Genomic DNA, 24,920 nt, shown 5'->3' with positions numbered 1-24,920 from the left:
ATTCCCACGTGTTCATAAAGATTTTTAATTAATGATTGTTATATTCAAATAAAAAAATAATCAGCAAGATGAAATTAACATACTTTTTACCAGTTTTTAATAAAAACTTTATAATAAAAAAAATTATTACTGTAAGAATTTTTTATAAAATGATGATATAAAAAAATAAAATAACTACTGAAACAAGACCTCTTGAATATGAGACTGGATCAATTGCCACTTGGCTATTGTCAATGTTGTGACTGTAGATACGAGGTCTGTTCAAAAAAATAACTGAACTTTATTTTTTTAAATTTATTATTAATTTTACAGACTATTGGTTCTTGTCACCTTCTAAGTACTCCCCTCTCTAATTCACATACTTTTCCCAAGTGGTGTTTCCACTTTGTAAAGCAGTCATGGATAGCTTCCTCTGAAATGGCATTGTCACAGTGAAGGAACCATGAGTTGTCTCACTACAACTCTGGTCTCTTTTTGTGGATTTTTTCTACTAACTGCTGTATAATGCCTTGATACTACACATGGTTCACTTTTCACCTTAAGGCACAAATTCAAAATCCATAATTCAATTAAAATAAAAATAAAAAACAGAGAGCATCACTTGACATTGGATCGAGACAGACATGCTTTCTTGGGCCGTGAAGATTCTTTGCCAATCCATTGTGATGATTGAACTTCTGTCTCAATGTCGTAGCCGTAAACCTAGCTTTCATCACCCACTATAATCATTTGCATGAATGTTTTGTTATCGGCTTGTTCAAGAAGTTGCCGACAAATGTCCACTTTATATTCTTTTTGCTCTTTGGTCATCAAACAAGGAACAAACTTTGCTGCAAATCGATGCATGTTCAATTTATCAGTCAAAATGTCTTGAGATGCTAACCTCTTCTGCAAGATCTCCATCTCCGACAGTCAATCTGTGATTTGCATGCACTGATCGCTGATTTTCTGAACATGGGTGTCATCAGTTGAAGTAGAAGGTCATCTTTGAGGTCAACTGATTTCCTGGTCAAGGGTCATTTTCGACTGACTGATGACCACTTTTAAATTGCGAAAACCATTTGTAACATTGTGTATGACCCAGAGCTTCATCTCCATAAGCTTGTTTCAAAAGTTGAAATGTTTCTGTGAAAGTTTTCCCCAGTTTCACACAAAATTTTACATTGTTCCTGAAAATAGCACATTACAAAAATCACTAACACTTAAAAACACGCTGGACTCAAATAACTAACATGAAAACTAAATAAGATATCAAAATCCATGAAAATATGGTTACAGAGGTTATGCAGAACACAAAGCTGCCAACCACACCTCAGCAAATATCTCCATTGGTGTATAATTAAAAATGTTCAGTTATTTTCTACCTCATATACAAAGTATCACAAATAAGCTATTTAAACCACTGGAATTTTTAAATGGGGTTTACACCAAAATGAAGCCAAGTTGGATATTAATGAGAATATTTTGTAATAAACATCTGAATAAGGTATGTTATTGAAACAGTTAAAAAAGTTTAAAATCTGTGAAAAAGAAGAAGAAAATTTTTTTTAGGCAAGGAAAGTTTTTCATAACTATAAAAGAAACCACAATATCTTAACATTAAGGTTATGTTGACTAAATTTTTCAGTTGATGGTGTTGTTCACATGAGTTTAAAATATAGTTAAAATAGTTTTAAATATAGTTTACCTTTAATATAGTAAAAGGTAAACAAAGAGTTTTGCTTAATGGTAATGCAATACTTAAGTGCAACAAGAAAAAAGTAACCAGAGGTAAGAAGAACCTGAAGAGTTCTGCATAATGGTAATGCATAATTAGGTGCAAGAAAAAAGCAACGAGAGGTAACGGCAAGCTCTCATAGAGAATATACTATATACACAGCTGTTCTATTGTTCCAAATTGATTCTATAACTTATTCTTGCTTAAAAACTTAAGTTTGACAATGAAAGGCTGACTTTCACAAAATTAAGTTTTCATCAACTTCCACACAGGTACCGAAATTTATAAGTAACTCAGAAGTTAAGGACTTACCTGCAGATACCATAAATAGAACGCCCAAAAGCATTCCAACAGTGGAAAAAGCTGAGACCAGTGTGATAATAGTGCTAAATAAATATTATTAAAATTTCTTACTTTCATTTAATAACAATCACCCATCTGTTTACCATTCCAAATATATACTAACTTAAGCAAATATCATTTAAATATACTTTTGCTCATATTTCAACAAGTTGAATGCAGAGCGCATTCAAGAAAGTTGTCTATGTAGGTAAATCAAGTGAAAAAATTTAAGACTAGAATTAAGTGATTAATTTCTTCTTTCACTCAATAATAAGAAACACTTCTACTATTCTCTCAAATCTATGAAATACAAATACTTACACTTTTTAATTTTTTAATCTTCTTTAATTTTTCAGGATCATCAGTAGTGATTTCTTCGACAAATGGCAATACCCTTGTACCATTAGAAGATGCTGTGGTTTGGGGAACAGATTCACCATTATTAATTTGCTGTTGTTTTGCAGCTTTTTTTGCTTCTCGTTTTTTCTTTTGTTTTAAAGCTGCTTTAGATGGATTACCTAAAATGAAAAAAAGAAGCAATTGCAGACCTGAGCTGTGTGCGCAGTTGACGTAAAAAATATGCTCAACAAACCATGATATTGTTAAATTTAAAATCGCATAGTTAACTAATCAAGTATCAAAAAGGTCAATAAGAAAAACATTTACTTTCAAAAATATGTTTTAGACCCTCTCTTATTTCTTATTAGTATATTGGTTTAAAATTATATTTTATCAAATGTTTCAACATCCATGGCAGAATGGCAATACCTCAGCCTTTCACCTGAGGGTTCCAGGTTCAAATCTCTGTCAACTGCGGTATTTTTTTCACATACTACAAAATTTCCATCCCATATTCTCATGCACAAGCTTTGGCTTAGGTAGTGAACTTAATTTCTAAACAAATATAGATTTAAATTTAAAATAAAATGTTTTTGTTACCACAGATCATTGGAGTGGGATGGGTAAAAATTTTTTATAGTGGTTTGAAGGCCTATTGATGTAGAAAATATAAATGCAAAAACTACCATAAACTCCTTTTAGCAAATTTTTTTTTACTAGTCCCCTCATAAAGATTTGAAATTTTATTTAGGCCAAAACCACTTCCACCCCTTTTCCAGTTTTTGTATGTACATGTAGTATGTCTGGAAGTTCCTAAACTAAATTAAATAAAAATAGAAATTTAAAGATAAACGAATTTATTCACATCAGCCCTTCTCTAGTTATACACTCATTGCAGCACTGGTAGTGCCCATCAAACACTCTGGAGAAATCAGTTTGTGGGATCGCCTTCAACTGCTTGGTGCAACCCCTTTGCATAGCTGGAATGTTGTCAAAAAAGCAGTCTTTCATCTTCAACTTGAATTTCAGGAACAGAAAATAGTCTGCTGGAGCCAAGTTGGACGAATAGGGCAGGTGGGATAAGACTGTGATTTGATTTGCAGCATCATAACGTGTTAAAAACTGTTGCCATGTGTGCCGGGGCATGGTCGTGCAAAAATTTTGGGTTGCTATGCAGTTTCAATAAAGTCTTAAGTGCAAGAAAGACACACCCCTGTTTTTGTTCTCTGGTCACCTTTCAGCAGTTCTTTTTTTTTGTTAGAATTGTATGTATCGCATCTTTACCAATGTTCACCTCTTCTGCTACAACCCAAAGAGTAAGATGAGGTTGTTTGAGCAGAAGCGCGTGCACTTTCACAACATTTTTGTCGTGAACAGCTGATGATGGATTCCTGCTTTGTTCATCGTCATCCAACAACTCTGCAGTCTTTAAACTGCTTCCACCACGTGTATGTTGTAGTACAAGATGTGGGGCTTTATCACTGAATGCATTCTGTACCATAGAATAAGTTTCATCAAAAGAGTTTTGAAGTAACACAAAATTTTATTACGCTTCTCTGTTCCATGTCATGAGCTTGCACAAGGACAAATGAACACAATGTACATGGCTGAATATAACTTAAGACTGGAGTGATGAAATCTTCTACACACACTCATGAGACATAGTACTACATGGTTCATGGTTGTCTAAGAGATGACGCTACTTGTATCTACTACAGAAATTTAGTTTGGGAACTTTTCCAACTTACTGTGTTTATATACAGTATGCATACATATGTATTGGACTTGGGAGCATTGGAGTTAACATTTTTTTATGCAGATTATTTGCAATTTATTTAAATCCATACTTTTTGTTAAAAATTTTTTTTTAAATGTCTCCTTAGAGCACAAAATTCACAAAGACAATTTTTGTTTTACCGATTAACATACTTTACCGTTATAGCTATAGCAACATATATTACACTATATGCCAGGAACGTAATATACAAATTGGGTGATTTTAAACCTTAGTTGATAAAACTATTACAAACATTATTTCAGTCAAAAATAAATTATAAACATTTTTAATTGGCATTATTACCTATCACATCTCCAGAAGCAGGTTCATCTTCATCGTGCAATTTGAAATTTGATTCTTTCCCTCTAGCAGATGGAGGTCGGTAAGCCTGTTTAGACGCTGAAATTAAAATGTAATATTAAAAATAAAAGCAGCACTAAATAATCCAGTATAGAATCAGAAAAATCTTTTTTTTCTATTAATCTAAAATTTATAATTTGATTAGGGCAAATTTAGGCATCATAAAAAATTCCTATAAGTTTCTTATTTTTAGGATTGTAGAAAAAGTGTTACCATACAACACAATCATTAGTACATACTATTTTATATCAGTTTAGTAATGAAATCTAATGATAACTGTTATCTATTTCAATAATAATAACTTCAAAATCTTATGTGAAACCTTCAACAGGAAGCAGCAGCAAGTTCATTCTCCAATGTTTTTCTAGAGAAAAAATAAGTTCTTTACTTAATCAATTAAAAGATAAGTAACGACACATGAAATAAGTAGAAATACAATTAAAATTGTTGGAAAACAAAACAGGTATAATTATTAATCTGTTCATGTTCACGACTCCCCATTGCTAAACTTTATTTTTTAATTTTAAAACAATAATTTCATTTTAATATTTTTCTCTATGTATTGGTTTCAAGCTACGGGATGTTTCAGTTTATGCCAGCAAATGCCATATATAATTTTATCACAAGATTTGATAGTTTTATGACTCTTTTATTCTACACTTTAATATGTGTAAATATTAAACAGTATTTTCATGAATAAGCTTTAGTTGACTTTTGAAACTGTTCATTCTTAGCAGTTAGCTAACAGTGTATTTAACATTGATAAAACAACAGTTTCCAGGGCAAATAAACTGTTCTGAGAAAACAGCGAACAGTTTATTCACTTTATATGTTTTGATAACTTAATGCTCATTAGCGTGAGCTGACAGCTCTGTTTGGAGAATCAACATGTTCGCTATGCAGCATTGCTACTGGGCAGAAAAGAAAAGTTTGTACTGAAATCAAACAACAGTTGTTTTTTCCCTAGTATTATTCTTTTTTTTTAGATTTATTAATGCATATAGAAAACCTACATACATATAATACAATTCATATGGAATCAAATCACCCTTGGTTTCATAAACTAACACATATGATTAAAACAATCAAATATACACACAATAACTAAGAAAAGTTAAGTAATTACAAAAATAATAAATTAATTTTATCTAATATGGCACACAATCTCAAACAATGAACATGCTATTTCTGATTTTAATTCAAATTTAGAAATATTAGGAAGCAATAAAAAATGACAAAATTAAATAAACCAAAAAAATAATACATGTATGAATACAAACAAAATTTCAGTTTGATAAACCATAGCCAATGTTTAGGGAGTGTCCTCCGGGTTGGTCTAGTGGTGAAAGTGTCTTCCCAAATCAGCTGATTTGGAAGTCGAGTTTCAACGGTCAGGTTCTAGTAAAGTCAGTTATTTTTACACGGATTTGAATACTAGATCATGGATACTGGTGTTCTTTGGTGGTTGGGTTTCAATTAACCACAACACCTCAGGAATGGTTGAACTGAGACTGTACAAGACTACACTTCACTTACACTCATACATATCAGCCTCATTCTTTCTCTGAAGTATTATCTGAAAGGTAATTACTGGAGGCTGAACAGCAAAAAGAAAAAGTGTTTCAGGAGTGTTAGCACTATGTCAAATCAATATGTAATTTTCATCATTTTAGTATTTTTTTTTTTTAAATTATTATTATGCAATAACTGAATTATTTCATTCATGACAGGATGTGGAATCCACAAAAGTACTTTCACGAAAAATTAAGGTAAAATATGTCTTACCTCAATATTCAGTAGTAGATTTATTATACTAAAATTTATATATATATATATATATTAACTTTTCTAAAATTAATCTTTTTAGGCTTCATATTACTCCTCTGTACTGTTAAATTACATTTAAATTTATCAGATAAACTGCCTAGCGAATGGAATGCTTTTCAATTAAGTGAAAAGTAAGATTTATTTGAACCACCACCATGTGGTCCATCTAAATAAATAGCCTACTAGAAATAGAGAATTCTAGTTGGTGAACTAAATCAGAATCAACCTTACAAATTTATCAATCAAATCATACCTCACAAATCAAATCACCTCTTTAGATAACATTTACAGGGTGGATGGGAAGTCCCTTTACAATGTAATAAATGCAGCTTAACTGGGCTCTACTGATGCCAATTCTCACCACTGATATTGCTTACTGCTGCTGGAAAAGGTTGATAATAAGCTGTGGTGGGGATCATCCGGTGTGTTCATTTATGGTGGGATGACCTTAGTTGTAATTGAGTGAGGAACAATGGTGGATTATAGTGAACTGAAGAGTGTTTGTTAGCTTATGTAGATCCATAACATCCACAAAGTAGTACAACATTGGAAAACATTATGAATATCTTCTTTATGTGTTTTCGGAAATTGTCACAATCACGGCAAATGTACTGACATATGAGAAGAAGGCTTTTGCAAGGGGAAGTGTTCTTGATGCACCACACAATGGGAGGCCAAACATTCAAGTGTGGTCCTGTGGAGGCATCAATTCTACATCACCGATGAAATCAACACGCAAATGTTCTGCAGAGTTACGTATTCCAAGATCAACAGTGCAAGACCATATGCCGAAGGACTTAAAAGTTAACTGTTTTTGTTCAGCCACAGTTAATGAGTTGAGTGACAATGACCTTGATCTACGTGTTTATGCGTGTCAGTTATTAATTGATTGTTTTCAGATAGGAAACTATAAAAAAAAGTAATGATCTCAGACAACAAGTTTGTGATTTACTGCAGCTGTCATAACTGAAATGGTTTTTTTTCTGGGTATACAATGATTTTTTTGAAGAAATCAAACACAATCTGCCTAATGTTACGATTTGGGCTGGGATGACAGCTGAACATCTCCTGGGTTTGTATTTTTTCAATGGTACAGTTAATCAATACAGTTATTTGAGAATGATCAACGAGCGGCTGCTTCCAGGACATTTTGCATTTTCACCTCAATGAAATTTTTCTGTATTTCTGTGTCCGACATGGGACAAAAGAGTTAACAGCTGCATTTCCTTGGCCAGCAAGAAGCACTGACCTCACCACACCTGACAATGCACTCTGGGGTTTTGTAAAGGAAAAGATCCAAAAACGTACATACATGAATATTGAGCAGCTCCAAGACAGTGTTTGGTAAGCATTTGAAATGATCACCCGTGATATGTTGTTGCAGATGAAAAACTGACATGGAGGCACATATAGTTGTGCTATAAACATGGTGGAACCAATAACATTTTATATCCACAGAAGGTAAGGTGCAACTATCTTAACATTTCATAACTAGTGTAACGGGACTTCCTGCACAGCCCGTAGGCTGTAAATTAGGATTTATCCCAACCAAGGCCAACGACAACCTTTGACAATCCAGTATTGAAAATTTTTTAAGGAATATTCCACTGCTTGGCAATGACCAAAGAAGACTCTGCACACTGATTCGGTGGCCAATCACTCAAAAGATAATGATGTATTGGAGCATCTGGAAAAACCCTCGACCAAACTGAAACTTAAATTGAAACAAATTAAGTACCTGGCTACCACAATATAAATTCACTAATGCAAACAGCAACACTGAAAACCCTTAGACATTTTAGATAAATAATTCTGATCGCACAAATCCAAAAAATGAGGAACTCAGATCAGGACCAATGGAATCCCAAGGATACAGAATATATAAAGGGAATTCAGGAACGAAAGTAATGAAAACAATGCCCAATTTGGCACAGGTCTTAAAATATGAAGAATTTTGGGACTTTTCGATCACAAACAGCCTCAAACATAAATAAAAATCATAAAAAAATTTTAATAGGAGACTTCAATGCCCAATTAGGAGAAGAAAGGAGATTTAGAGATATAATAGGAAAATGGCCAACAAAGAAATGAACAAAATTGGTTGAATTTTGCAAAAATCATATGATATTAAAATTGACATATTTTATGAGAAAGCCCAATAAACAAAACATGCAAACACCCTGATTGGAAAAAAGGGGAATTGCAATTTGAACATATCTTTATGAATAAAAATTACCATAAGAAAATTCAAGACTCATGATCAGATCATACATGGTAAAAATTAAAATGAAATTTTTCCCAAATCAAAAATTGGAAAAGAATATGACCTGTACAAATTAATAAATAGAATATCTGAGGAATTAACTAATAATATAAAAAAAGACAAATAACCTAGAATTAATTAAAAGAGAAAACTATAAAAGTGACACATTTAAGCCCTAGGAAAAACATCAATGGTGGAATGAAGATTGTTGATAAAGTGAAAAATGACAGACACCAAGCATGGTTAAAGCATGAAAGTAAGATAACAGAAAAATCACAAGGAGAATTTACCAAACAAAGAAAAATATCCCAATAAATAATTAGATATTCAAAAAGACAACATCAAGAAAATACAATTAAAAAAAATAGAAATAGATAGTAAAAAGGTTAATTAAAGGGATTATTATAAAATGTTTGGAAAACAATTTCAAAAATATGAACCACCAATCCTAATGCTTAACAAGTTAGTTGTCGTAAAATGCACTGGCAGTATTCAAGAATCCATTATGAACAGGCCATGAGTAGCCATGTTGGCTTCTCAAACAACACTTTTACATTATACACTTATATCTTGGTCGGTTTTTAATGCTTTGTTGTTTGTGTATGGCTTATCAGGAATGTGAGATAACATGACTGCACAGTGGTGCCATCTTATTACTCTTCAATTTTCTGTTTTATGAACTTGTATGTTGTATACAGAGTTATTTTTTCAAAATATTTTCTGATGTTTTTGAGTTGTATTTTTAATTAATCAATTTACAGTTTTATGAATGCTATATTTGTATTATATTTAGCTGGTGAAAATTACATGAAAACTTTCAAATTAGATATCATATTTTTATTGATATTTAATCCATCTCTTTCAGTTACAAATTAGGTTATGGTATATTAAATAGTTTACTGGTTTTTTTAAAGAATGAATTAAAATTTTACATTTTTAAACAGTGTTTACAATTTAAATAATTGTATTTCAATATGGATAATGTGTCTTGTTGTAGCAGCTTCAAATTATGTACACAAACACAAAAGAAACTGAGTAATGAATAACTTCATGCCATACTTTTGAGCGACAATGAAAAAAGTATATTTTCTTTGTCTGAATCTGAGTACAAGTCTGGCAGCATTTCAGACACTTCTATTAATGGAAATATAGTTTCAGAACAGTATTTAGAAATAGAAAAGGGAACTATAAAAAAGGTGGAGCCATCAGAAGATGAGCGGTATGAAGTTGACGAGACCAAATTACCTCTTCATATCCAGTTTACAGGTGAAGAAAAATATTATCAAAATATAAAAAATCTCTTGAAGATCAAATTTTAAACCTTATTGCAGTGGAAACAAAATTTTACAAATTTCATGATGCAAAATAAAAGAAAACGTTCTTATCGCTGTAATCTGTGGTCTGACACAAGTTCTAATTAAATGTGGAAATTTTTTCCATACTAATATTCATGGGGGTAGCAGAATGTCCCAAAATTTCAGACTACTGGGATATATCAATTCTTTATGGTAATTGTTTAGTACCTAAAATTATGGAATCTGTATCAGATACTTCTGAAATTTTTTTCATTTTGCTAGCAATGCAAAAGCTAATAGAAAAATATCATATAACAGCTACGAAAAAATATAAAAAAAGATGAAATAATTGGAAGGCAAAATAAATTAAAGGGCATTTTTGTTGGAAAAAGAGGGATAAGTGAGAAGTTTTCTTTTTTAGTACAAAATACACATTAGGAAAGATTATCACAGGGAAAAAATAAGTTGGGAGAACTAGTAAGTAAATCAGTGGCAATAATTGAATATAACAGTAAGCAAGGGATAGATCTTTCTGACTACAAGGCCCATTAGTTTACACATTTGTGACACACTTATTACATGCTGCATTTACAGTAGAGTAAAATGTTATGTAAGTTGCATTTGAATTATTACTAAACACTTCGACAGTAAATTCTTGACACATTTTTAACCAACCATTTTCATAAAAATAAAATTCAGATTACCACATTCAGGGAGCAGTTAGTTTTACAGATGCTAAAGTTAGATAAATATGGAAAGCCTATTAGTGAACAAAATATTTAAAATGAACAGGAAGTCAAGAAACACATGTAAAAAGTCACTTCAGAAAGAAATCAATGAAACTGGAGAATTCAACAGCGATGTGCACATTGTTATGCAGATACTGCAAAAGTTCAGGGATGAGCTATAACACGAAAAAATATAAAAATTTATAACTACAATATGTAATGAATGCAAAAAGTTTCTGTACTTCCCATGTACCGATGTTTGGTACATTAACAGTAACATCAGATTTTGAAATAAAAGGAACAGTGTTTATTTTGTATTACACTTTTATTATTTTTGGTTACTTAGAAAATTTATATATACATTGTAATTTTAAAGCCTAACATTAATAAAAAAAATGTAATTTTATTACAATAAATTAATTGGGAGAGTTGCTGGGAAACCTTGGAGAAGCTGCCTAGACCAAATTATTACATGAAATTAATAGTGATGACTATAAAAACAGAAAAAAACAGATGATAAATCACTTTTGTAGACTTTAAAAAGACCTACAACTGCATCTATAGATCTACAATGCTAAAAATTCAAAGAAATTTAGGGTATACCCAAAATTAGTAAAATTGTTAGATCTAACCCTCACTAATACTATATCAAAATTAAAATTTAGAAAAATTTCAGAACCATTCATAATAAGAACATTATTTAGAAAAGGGGATGGATAATCCTCACTATTATTTAACTGTGCATTAGAATATCTAATGAGAAAATATATAAAATAAATCCTAAAAATATTGTAATAGGTAAAGAAAAAGAAAATATTAAATTAGATTGCTTAGGTTTTTGCAGATGATTTAGCCATCTTAGCAAATTAACATTAAAGAAGCTAGAGAACAAATTAAAAGTTTGGAAAACAGCTGGAAAAATTTGCCTATAAATTTCTTACGAAAAAACAAAAATAATGGCTATCGACTCACTATTAATAAATAACGTTATGATGAATGGAAACAAAGTAGAGATACTAGAACAATTGAAATATATTTGAGAAATAACTTACAATGTAAATGAGAAAGCTGCTTGGAATGAAAGAACAAAGAAATTAGCCAAAGCTGAACAAATAAAATCAACATACGAGGGTTATTTTTTTCAAGGTCCAATCTGTCGCGAAATAAAAACCTGTGCAAAAATCGGATGAACCTTTGCACATATGTGTTGCGCAGCGTCTCTAGTATGGCCTTCAATCACTCCGCATCACTTTGTTTAGATCTGAACACGCAGCTAGCACGTAAACATGTCTATAACAATAGCATCTCCCGCCAAGTGTAAAGTGCATGTGGTAATTCGATTTCTTCAGGCTGAGGGGTGTAATGTGGCTGAAATTCAACAACAAATAAGTAATGTGTATAGTGAAACTTCAATGAGTGACAGCAAAGTGCGACAATGGTGCAGGGTGCAGGAACTTTAAAGCAAGACGTACAGATGTTCATGATGCAGGCAGTCAGGGCAGGAAGCGAGTGTCAACCAATGATCTCGTTGAGCGAGTGGATGAGGCAATTCGAGAAAAATTGTCTGTTCACAATTTCTGTATTGAGAGATTCATTTCCTGAAATTTCAAGGTCAGCTCTCTACACCATTGTGAGTGAGAGACTTCAGTACCGCAAACTGTGTACGAGATGGGTTCCCAAGATGCTGTCCGACCATCACAAAACAATGAGAATGAACGCCTCCCTAACGTTTCTCCATCGCTACCACAATGAAGGATAGATTTTTTGAACAAAATTGTCACAGGGGACGAGACATGGGTCCATTATGAAGAAACAAAAGAACAATCCAAACATTCTCATTCTCCCAGTAAACCAAATATGTTCAAGTGAACGTTCTCCAACAGAAAGTGTATGGCTACTGTGTTCTGGGACCAGAATGGAGTTCTCTTGGTGGAATCACTGCAGCCTCATACTATGTGACTCAACGTCTACGAAGGGCAATTCAGAATAAGCGACGAGGAATGTAGTCATCAGGCATTGTCTTTCTCCATGACAATGCTCGGCCGCACACTGCAGATGTAACAAAGAAGCTCCTGCAGCATTTTCGTTGGGAAGTGTTTGATCACCCACCATACAGCTCAGACTTGGCTCCATCTGATTTTCACCTCTTTGCTCACATGAAACGCTGGCTAAGAAGACAACATTTTGGCACAGACATCAAGCTGCTGACCAGCGTAGAAACATGGCTGAAAACACAGGTGGCTCCATTCTATGAGGAAGGTATTGGAAAGTTGGTACCATGCTACGACAAATGTCTTAAATCGGAGTGGCGTAGAGAATTGTAGAGAAATAGCGTAACTATGCAAGTACTTGCTACAAATAAAAAATTTTTTATTTTCACTGTGGTTTTAATTTCGTGACCGATCAGACCTTGAAAAAAAAATAACCCTCATACAATAAGAAATGCTGATCAATTCATGTGAACTCAAACATTACAAAATAATTGTCCAACCGTAAGTGGCACATTTCGAAAAGTGAAACACTTTTCAAACTAAATCAGAAAAACAGAATAGCAAAACATCCAAAATAGAAAGAATAATTAGAATTAGCATAATTAAAAATTATAAAAAAGAGGGAGTATGGAGAATCCTTCCAAATGAGGCAGTTTATGAAGAGATGACTGTTACAATGAAAATGAAAATGATTTCCTTTTTTGAACATTTGATGAGAATGCCAGAAGACAGGACAGTTTTCCTATATAATAGGAAAACTGTGGAAATAAGTTAGAAGCAATTACGCAACTATGCAAGCAATTTCTAATAGGATGAAAAAATATTGCAAATTAAGGAAACTAAAAAATCCTAAAGTTAAGAAACAAATCAAAGACCAGAATAAATGACTACATTGGTCCAATGAGGCCATACAAAAAAGAGGAAGATAAAAAACACACCTCAACTAATTTTTCATCAAACTACTTTCGTGAAAAATTAAGGTAAGACATTAAATTAAGATACTACGTGGTTTATTTAATAAAATTTAAATTTACACACATACACACACACACATATCACAAAGTTCTCCTGCGACTTTCATACCCTATTTTAATGGAAAAAGTTTATATAAACATATGTCCTGAAATACTTCATTTTCAAAATATGGCTAGCGACAGATTTTGCTCAGATTTCAACCACCCTCGTGAAAGGAGATTGCAACATTATTTAAGGAACAGAATTAATGATTCTTATGGGTTTTGACCTGAAAAATCAAATAAAGTCCAAGATGTAAACTGCAGTAGTTTTTGAAAAGTCTGAAATGAAAACCAATAAACTACAGTAAAAAAAACCTCTGTTTTTTAAGTCTGATGTACAATAACTTTGGGTAATAACAAATACAATTTTTAAATAAAACTTGTAAAGAATTTAATTCTGAACAAAATGGTGTGATGAATAAAACAAAGAACCGTAAGAAAATTCAAATTTTATTTAGAAATAGTACACTAGACCAAATTGCATTCATTATATGTACTAGTTTATAATAAATATTCAAAAATAAGTGCACCACTGTCAACACATTTCTGTACTGCTTTTATTGCTCGATAGTTCCTCAAGGGTGTTCTCAATTGCTTAGTGCATCCATAATGCGGACAATTAATTCCTCTTAAGAATGTATTTTTGTTTAGTATACAATATTTTTCATCCATCCCCAGACACAAAAATATAACGGGGTTAGGTGATCTTAGTGGCCAGGAATGTGGACCTCCACAACTGATCCATTTCTCAGCAAAATGATGATTTAAGTGAGTGGAAACAGCACAGAAGTAGGGAAGCACCCCATCGTCCTGGAACCATACTTTGCATCTCAGCAGTAGAGAAGAGCAGCTGTGGCAATTTTTCTTGAAGAAAGTGCAAGTAGACCTCAGCATTTAAGTAGCCAGGTAAAACTAAATTCTATACAAATTTTGTTAAAAAGTTTTATGTGTTTATTAACTATTTAACAAAGTTATTGTACGTCAAAAATAAAAAACTAAGTTTTTACCCCAATTTATTGGTTTCATTTCAGATTTCTCAAAAACTACTGTAGATAGTGTTCTGAGACCTATTTTATTTGATTTTTCAGGTCAAAAACCATAACAAATCACTATTTCTGCCTCAATTAACATCTTAAAAATTTCAGTATGACCTCATTTCACCAGGATAGCTGAAATCAGACATCTTTTACTAGCCATAACTCCAAATGAAGTATTTTAGGACATATGTTCCTATGTACTTTTTCCCTTAATATCATGAGTAGAATAGGTTATTAACGTCCCAATACAATTTCATGACCTACACCATGTATATAAATTCAATTTAACAACATTGTTCACACTACTATAGGCACATTTTATTAATTTTCAAGTTGTTATTGGTTTTCAGCAAACTTGGGAGTTACATTATTTCACCATCCAATTGTCAGTATCATTCTTACTTTAATTTTTCTTTATCTTAACTTTCCAGCTTCACTGTAAATGAAAGAGATTAAACAAATTTGTTTAGGCAGTTTTATTGAAATAATAACACTCCGATAGAGGTAAGATAAGAAAGAAATTTTCAAAAACTTTTTCTGCATTTTAGGTCTGTGTAATCAATAGTTTAAAAAATTGTAGAAATGTCTTCATAGATCTATATATGATGTGTAAACTTTAATTTTTTTTTTGGAAAATACTTTAACAAAAGGAATATAGAGCAAAAGAAAAATATTTCAATTATAAGAGGAGCTTGGTTTTATGAAAAATTGTTTGTCAGATTGTTTATATATGCATTGTAGGCAACAAATTTTCTTATAGTTTTCTCTACGACTGAAAAAAATAGAAATTTGTTTTTCATGATATTCCCTCACTTCCAACAAATTTTGAATAAAATTAATATGATTAATTAATTCTCCATATATAGAAATATTCTAGCCAAATTTGAAGAAAATTGGTTTGCTCAAACATGAGATCTAAGGCCAAATGCAATGTGACACACAAGTATATAAGTATATATTTTTTTTGTCATGATCACCACCACACTTCCCATTTAATATAGCTATTCTAGCTATATTCACCAGGAAAGTAAAAAAGAAGGGCATATATACTATATACTTATTTCTTATTATTTATATAATTTACTGATATAAATTATTATACTTTTCATGCAGATTGATTTTACAGTATACAAAATGCAAGTAAACGTTTAATTGTCCATAATTTATGAACCACTTGGTAAAAAATTACTTACATATTTTATTGCTTTACTTGGAATAATGTTTATAAGAATTCATTTAACATTTAGCTCAATTTTGAGCTATGCAAAATTTATGCATATTAAAAATCTTTTTCACCTGCTTTTTCAGTAATGCAATTTCAAAGTAGTATAACACGTCATTATAAAATAATATACATAAAAAAATTTCCAACTTACAAATATTCATTTTTTATTCCCTTGTTAATTAAAATTATGAAAACTCTACAAATTATATCGCGAAAAGAGAAAAGCAAAAAATAATTTCTCACCGTACTAGCTGTAATAATTTTTTTTATCACTGCCACATACTGAAACTGGCAAACAGATTTTATTATAATTACAACAAACAAAACTAATCTTAAATATAGTAAAATTTAATTTAATTTCATGAGTTTTATCTGTTGTAATTATTTAAAAAATAATATAATCTAATTACCAGTTTCAATATGTGGCAGTTATAAAAAAACTGTTACAGCTAAAAGTAGGAAGTTACTTTTTGCTGTACTCTTTGTTTTAGCAATACAAACTGCAGAATGTTGAAAATTACTTTATGCGGGATGAATTAAAATAAATGGGGATACTTTTTTAAATCTATTCAACATAATTCCTACAGTTTATGAATATGGAACACACGGTTTTTTTCATTCAGTAGTTTATAATATTTAACCTTCAATTATTTTTCTGTAGTGCTGAATGTTAGGTTTTCTACTTTTATACAAATGTTAATTTGCATTTGTTGTAGGTTAAACTGATGTAGTTAGCATTCTCATAGCACTACAAGGAGACTACAATGAAATGTTTTTCTAACAGTTTGAATAATTAATTATTAGCCAGCTAATATAATCACAGCAAATTTTATTCTATAAAACTTAAAGATGTTATAAAATTTAAAAAAATGTAAATATAATCAATTAAATTTTTATACTTACCAACTGGTTGGCTGGGTTGTATACCTTCAACTGGTTTATACCTAATAACTGGAGGTTTGAATGTTCCTGGGGGAAACTTCTGCCACAAGACTTCCCACAACTCTTCCTGTTTATTCCAAGGCCTCTCATAAAGTAATGTACCAGTGTAATGCCAAATTTTAAACCTGAATATAATTTAATGAATTCAATTTATTATTCATGTTTGCTAAAAGGAAAAAAATTAACGTTGATAGGCAATAATGTATTTATTCATTCTTTACTATCAAAATTAGCATATAAGAGAAAAAATTTTAATAAGTACAAAACTACTCAATAATTTTATATAATATATTATATATATATATATATATATATATATATATATATATATATATATATATATATATATATATATATATATATATATATATATATATATATATATTACATTTATATACTATATGCAGAGCGTTTATAAAAACAAATTCAACAATTCAGGGGATGGTCCCCCACATCGAAACAAAAAAGCAAAACTTTAAATCAACATATGTTCAGACTTATTTTACCGGCTATCTACAATAATGTACTTATATAGAAAATTTATTTTTCAGGTATGGTTTATCATACAAAGCTGAAATTTCATTTACTGCAAGGGTATCAAGAAGTTTACTTATATAAAAATAATGAACCTGACCTCTAAATCAAATTCAAAATGGCAGGCATGTAAACATTTCAATTAACATTGTAAACGTTTTAATATCTTTGCAATCGCTGGTTTAAAGTGTTACATTATTACAAAAAATGTTTGTTTTAAGACTAGGAAAATGTGACCTTATTTATTCAAATCTATTCATAAATAACAACATTATGGCAAAAAATCTTTAAAAGTGAGTCAGTCACATTTTTATTTCCTTCCCAATAAAATTAAATAACTAGACACGACCTCATCTGGAATAATTTTATTAATGTTATGTAATAAATTATAATAATTTTATAATATTGAAAATATTACAAAAAAATATTGTAGAAATCATGAAAATATTATAATAAAAAATAACAATATTAAGAAATAATTTGCATTAAAACAATGTTAAAATTAACAAGTCATTGTAATAAATGTAAATAAAAATATTCAGTTTGTATTTTTCTATTGATTAAGTGTCTAGACTGATCTATGTTGTACAAGTTAATTATTTTGCTTTTTTATCATTATCTCATTCACCATGACACAGATAATGTGAATCATATTTATATTAAGGTAGAAAGGCTGAAATGTATTTAATGTAGTCTCACACTTTGCAACACTCTTGAGACAAGATGGTTGTATCAGGGAAACTTTCCCAGTCAAGTGTTATCTTCTCATACAATGTTTTCATCCATTCACAGATGGACTGGAGACATATAGGAAGCTTAAAACCGAAAAATGTGGCAAATTGGGGCAACCACATTCAATATGTAGACCCAAATTCCAGGAGGGTGTGTTACATAAAATAACTAACCAGCCCAGGAAAAATAGTTTAAAGAAGCTTAAAAAATAGCTTAGAGAGCTGGCCTTGGAATTCAATGTTAGTAATGCAAGTTTGGAGAATTTTGCATGAGCAGCACCCCCATGCCTATCACTATCGGCGAGTAGAAGTTATTTATTTTACCTTCAGATTATACTCACCATGTTTGGCTATGCCAATGACTTATCTGAAAATTTACTGCTCGGAATTTTTTGAATGAGAATTTCTTTACCAAAGAAGCCAAAAGTGAATATAAATTTTTTCAAACAGATTTGCTTGTTATTCTTTACCAGAAAGGCACTTACTTAAATACATGTATAAGCTACCGCACATGTAATATTTTTATATACTATATTATAGGGAAGCAACATTAGAAGAGAAATTTTTATTGTATTACATCAATCAGAGTAATAAGAAGTTACACACGAATAGTAGAAGTTCAGTAACGGAATCAAGCAATATGAGTAGAAGTTACAAGTACAGAGCAGTATGCACATTACACAGCCATAAACATTTTATAATAGAAAAGCCAATCTTTATTTATTTTACTACTATGGTGCACTTACATGTAACTGAAATTTTGCTTCTCAGTTAACAAGCAGCGTTTTTTATCACTGAAAGTGATAATGCCATCATTTAGTTAAAATTTAAATTACGCGTCAATAAAATTATCATTAATTTTTTTTTACAACAGTGTAATTGCTAGCCCAGGTTAGACACACTATTTTACTGAAATCAATCATTTAAGATTCATATTATTCCTCTGTTATGTTAAATTATATTTTAAATTCCATTAATATAAACCAACTAGGGCAGAATACTGAGACGACATATCTTACTCACTTTAATTTTATACAATGTTACTAAACATTTCAAAATTTACATTATTTAATTTAATTTTATCATTCAAGTACTTTTGCAGGATCTCACCATTCTCAATAATGATTTAATTATTTAAAATGCATATTAAAAAGTTATTAAAAATACTGAAATAAACCATGCACAAGTATAATAAGTTTGTTATATAACTGTAATATTATAATGAAAATTGCATATTTAGTTATTATGAGTGCTGCTATATGTTGTTTTTATAAGACTATCTCCCTCAAACATGGTCTGATGGTTTATCATAGATTAGATTAATATAATATGACAGACCATCTAATAAAACATAAACATTCTATTTCTGATACTAATACTAATTTAGAAATATTAAGACATAAAATAATGATGACAAAAAACTGAAATATAGTAGAAAAATATTATACATAAATATAAAGAAAATTTCAATTTGACAATCCATCAGTGTTTGAGGTAGACAGTCTTATAAAAATAGTTAACACATGAGCAGCATGCATATAATCAATTATGTAATTTTCATTATATATTACAGTAATGTAACGAACTTTACACAATGTTCATGGTTTATTTAGTATTATAATTTTAACATTTTAAATATTTTTTTAATACACAGTTAATTGAGGATGCGGGATCCTGTGAAAGTATTTTCATGATAAAATTAAGGTATGGTAAGTTTTATTTAAATATTATCTACTGGGTGGTTCATATTAAACAGAATTTAAAAATAAATAAACAATTTTAAATAAAAACAGTTTTGATATATATATAGATTCACTAAGACATGAATCACATACATTAATTAAAATATTTAAAGTATGTTTGTTACATTTAAGCAAGATTTGAACTTTTACATTACATAATAATGAAAATGTCACTTTTGAACCTTGTCAAATCAAGCCAAACTAGTCATGTAATTCTTACAGAAATGTACACCATAAATGTGAAAGATATGAATGAATTTTATTTACCAGTATAAAAACAAAACAAGTCTGTACATGAATTAATGTTATAAGAGAAACACTTAATCTTTTTATTTTTATTTGTCTTATCATTTGACTGGTTTGCTTCAAGACTCCCTATCTAGTGCTAGTCATTTCATTTTGGTATATCCTCTACCATCCTACATCCCTAACAATTTGTTTTATGTACTCCAAATGTTGCCTGCCTGCACAATCTTTCCCTTCTACCTGTTCCTCCAATATTAAAGTGACTATTCCAGGATGCCTTAACATGTGGCTTAAAAGTCTGTCTCTTCTTTGACAAAAGCGCAGGAAAGATGTCCTCTTGTCAGCTTTGTTAACCCACAAGGGTGTGGTAATTTATAAGGACTGTATCCTTAATATTTTGCTGAATGATTTGCTCCTGAATGACACTATGGTGGTTGAGGTTTCATACAATCAGCTTGTCAGACCAGGCAAGAGCTGGTATTCAAATCTGTGTAAAAATAACAGACAGGCGACAAAGATCCTACTGTTAGTTCTTCTCACCATTCACTAACGCTCTTGCCTGTGATTGGCAAGGTTTTTGATAAGATCCTATATTTGTGTATTAATGTTAAATTGGCCAGTGATCATTTGCTAATGGACAACCAGTATGGTTTCCGACCAGGCAAGAGCACTGAGGATGGCATATTAAAGGTGATGGATGTAGTTTCCTCTAGTCAATGTAAATATGTATTAGGGATTTTTCTGGACATATCCAGGACATTTAACAACTTATGGGTGGCCCTCTGCCTGGTTTCAGATGCAGAAGCATAAGTGTACATGAAATGAATTAGAAGTGTTCTCAAGTTATTTCAGCCATCAGACAATTTCCCTGTGTGATGGCAGCTTAAAGGTTTATAAGACCTTAACTAAAGTATGCCCTCAAGGCAGTGTTTCTGAGTCCCCTTCTTTGGATCAAGAATTCGATTCCAAGTTGCGTTTAAGGTTGCCATGTGATTGTCGTATTGTCGCTTATGCTGATGACACACTGCTATTGATTTAAGGGGATTCGCGTAACGAGGCAGAGTTCCGAGCTGCTCATGCTTGTGAGACACTTCGACTGTGGAGTCTCCAATATAAGATGATTTTCAGCCCAGAGAAAACCACAAAGACGTTGCTTAAGGACGTTGGCTACTTCCCAACGAATCCAGGTTTGGATGGCTGGTCTCCCCATACAGTACATTACGGCTCAAAAATACCTGGGCATTATCCTTGATGAGAATTTTCGGTTCAAAGAACATCTACAGTATACTGTATAATGCTTTCTTATGTAATCTGTAGTCATTCATCCCGATTGGGGGTTGAATTACCGTACCATGAGTATCCTTTACAAAGGTGTCAGCAAAGCTATTATGCTGTATGCTTCACCTGTTTTGGATCACTGCATGGCTTTTGGGTTTTGCGCGGACATTTTTCTACGGGCCCAGCGACTCCTCTCACTGGCTGTTATAGCCAGTTATAGAACAGTCTCACGGGAGGCAGTCTGTGTTATAGGCGGAGTCAAACCAACAGACATCTTACCTAATGAGCGTACAGAACACTATTTTTCCAAAGTAAATAACCTATTGATGTAAGAACGAAAGCAGAAGATTGAAGACCGAGGCCTTGCATCTTGGCAGGTCAGTGGGACGAATCCCCCACAGGTCGCTACATGCATGGTATATTTCCTATAGCGTCTGATTTAGGTGTGGATGGATCTCCTCAATTGATATATTTCTCTCCGGGCATGGGCCTTTCAGGCAAGTTTGCCTAGGTTTTGTTTGATGGATTCGAGTCAATGCCCGGATTCTGGGACTGATGATACAGTGGACCATGTTCCTCTATGTCTGTCCCTGATACAAGGTTGAACATTCACGAGCTGTTAGGGAATTTGAGAGAATACATTCCTATCTGGATCTCCGTATTAACTGGATGATCTGCAAGGAGTGGTCTATAATAGCTGGTTGGTTTTCTTCATGCCCTTGCAGTGTGTAGGCCTGCAGAGGGAGTTTAATCGAGGTACTAGATCATGGTAGGATCCCAGATGGCTAGGTTCCGGCTTAGGTATTGGATTGGTTATAAGTAGGTTCATTGGCATCGTGACATGGTTGTATTGGTATTGTTTGTGATTAGATTTGGGGCTCTCGCTGGTGGAAGTGGCCGTGTGGCTGGGGTATGGTAACCCATGTGACCAGGGACGTGGCTTCCCTCCGCCAGTGGCGGTCCTGATCGTGACTTGGTAATGCCACGCAAGACACCATGATGGGACTGGATGGGGGTAGGGGTATGTCCCGGCTCCTGTGTGGACTGGAATGAGGTTACATTCCCCTTGTTAGGTGACCGAAATTGGCTGACTTACTTGGGTGTACGTTTGAATTTCTATGTTGCATAAGGCACAATTTTGATTGTTATGAGTGTAGCACGCGGACTTAACTTTAAACTCATTCATTTTCTGAGGCTTCACAGTCATGAACAGTGCTGTTAAATCTGGATTAGGTGCAAGGTTCGCGCTTCTGTGTTTTTGGTTAGTTAGTTTGAAGGTATCATGTTAGGTTGGGTGTGAAGATGTCCTTTTGAGGCCTATGTGAAGGCAAAATCTGATATGTATTTTACTGATGCAAATGTCTGCCAAGGCATTTACATTGGTGGCATCAGGATCTAAATTGTTCTTTAACATCATTAACTGCTAGTTCTATGTAAAGATTAAAAACTAACAGGGTTAGGGAACATCCTTGTCGGACTAACATTCTTATTACAGCTTCTTTCTTATGTTCTTCCTGTAAATGTTAGCAATCGTTCTTCTATCTCTGTATTTGAACTCATTCTAATTTTTTTTAAATTACATTTATTCCAGTCTACGTTATCGAACGCCTTTTCCAGGTCTATAAATGCCAAGTATGTTGGTTTGTTTTTCTTTATTCTTCCTTCTACTATTAATCTGAGCGCTAAAATTGCTTCCCTTGTCCCATTAATATTTCTGAAACCAAATTTATCTTCTCATAACACTTCTTCCACTCTCCACTCAATTCTTCTGTACAGAATTCTAGTTAAGATTTTTGATGCACGACTAGTTAAGCTAATTGTTCTAATTCTTCACATTTATCTGCTCCTACTTTCTTTGGTATCATGACTATAACACTCATTTTGAAGTTTAACAGAACTTCCGCATTTTCGTAAATATTATCGCTTCCTCGCCTGCACTGCGCAGTAATTCTACAGGTATTCCGTCTATTCCAGGAGCCTTTCTGCCATTCAAATCTTTTAATGCTCTCTTAAATTCATATCTAGTATTGTTTCTCCCCTTTCATCCTCTTTGACTTCCTCTGAACACCATTTCCTAATGCATTTCCTCCATATAACTCGTCAATATATTCCACCCATCTATGACTTTTCCTTTCTTATTATAAATCTGTGTACCATTTCTGTTTAATATATTATTAGATTTTAATTTATGTACCACAAAATTTTCCTTAACTTTTCAGTATGCTTCATCTATTTTAGCAATGTTCATTTCTCTTTCCACTTCTGAACACTTTTCTTTAATACACTCTTCTTTCGCTAGTTTGCACTTCCCGTTTGTAGTAATAGTTCCTTTTACTTTCTTCATCACTAGCATTCTTATATTTTCTAAGTTCATCAATCAGCTGCAATATATCTTCTGAAATCCAAGGTTTTCTACCAGTTCTCTTTGTTCTGCCTAAGTTTGCTTCTGCTGATTTAAGAATTTCCTTTTTTAACATACTCCCATTCTTCTTCTACATTTTCTATCTTATCTTTTTTACTACTCCCATTCTTCTTCTACATTTTCTACCTTATCATTTTTACTCAGACATTTTGCGATGTCCTCCTCAAAAATCTTCTTTACCTCCTCTTCCTCAAACTTCTCTAAATTCCACCGATTCATCTGACACCTTTTTCAGGTTTTAAACCCCAATCTACATTTCTTTATCACTAAATTATGGTCGCTATCAATGTCTGCTCCAAGGTAAGCTTTGCAGTCGACGAGTTAATTTCTAAATCTTTGCTTAACCATGATGCAGTATCACTTTTTTCCATGTGTTTATTCTTCTATTATGATTTTTTAACTGGGTGTGGGCAATTAGTAAATTATACTTCGTGCAAAACTCTAAGTCAGTCCTCTCTTTCATTCCTTTTGCCCAGCCCGTATTCACCCACTATATTTCCTTCCTTGCCTTTTCCAATGCTTACTATTCAATCTCCAACTATTATTAAATTTTCATTCTCTTTTATTCATTTAATTGCTTTGTCAATTTCTTAATATACACATTCTACCTCATCATAATCATGGGCACTTGTGCCTACAAGATGTTAACAATCTTTGTCAGCTTAGGTTTTAGTTTTATCCTTATTACAATGATTCCGTCGCTAAGCATTTTGAAATACTCTACTCTCTTCCCTATCTTCTTGTTCATTACTAAACCTACTCCTGCCTGCCCTTTATTTGAAACTGTGTTAATTATTCTAAAATGACCTGACCAAAAGTCATTTTCCTCTTTCCACCGAACCTTGCTAATTCCTACTACATCTACATTTAATCTACCCATTTCCCTCTTCAAACTTTCTAATCTACCAACCTTTTTTAGACTTCTAACATTCCATGCTCCAACTCATAGAATATTTTTTAATTTTCTAGTGACCCCTTCCTTAGTAGTCCCCACCTGGATCCAAACGGGGGAGTAGTTTACCTCCGGAATATTTTATTAAGGAAGACACCTCCATCTTTGTTATATGAAAATGCAGAGCGTTAATTTTCTTGGAAAAAAGCAGCTGTA

At 32.1% G+C, this 24,920-nt stretch overlaps 1 protein-coding gene across 5 annotated transcripts in view; it reads right to left on the bottom strand.

The window, feature by feature from the left end:
* Nucleotides 1-24,920, bottom strand: part of eIF2A (eukaryotic translation initiation factor 2A) — a 78,275-nt gene that overhangs the window by 18,361 nt on the left and 34,994 nt on the right. For 4 of the 5 annotated variants that reach the window (XR_012758516.1, XM_075379903.1, XM_075379904.1 and 1 more), the window contains exons 8-10: nucleotides 16,821-16,984; nucleotides 4,479-4,574; nucleotides 2,381-2,577 (exon numbers count right to left, since the gene is read on the bottom strand). Coding sequence is in view for 3 of the 5 variants with exons in the window: in XM_075379903.1 (XP_075236018.1) it covers nucleotides 2,381-2,577; nucleotides 4,479-4,574; nucleotides 16,821-16,984 (457 nt within the window). In the remaining 2 variants the exon portion in view is untranslated. The remainder of the gene's footprint in view (nucleotides 1-2,380; nucleotides 2,578-4,478; nucleotides 4,575-16,820; nucleotides 16,985-24,920) is intronic. The other variant, XR_012758517.1, reaches the window with a different exon arrangement.

The sequence above is a fragment of the Lycorma delicatula genome, chromosome 12 (genome assembly GCF_047948215.1).
Source record: "Lycorma delicatula isolate Av1 chromosome 12, ASM4794821v1, whole genome shotgun sequence".
NCBI classification, from domain to species: domain Eukaryota; kingdom Metazoa; phylum Arthropoda; class Insecta; order Hemiptera; family Fulgoridae; genus Lycorma; species Lycorma delicatula.
This window is presented reverse-complemented; position numbering and strand designations above follow the sequence as displayed.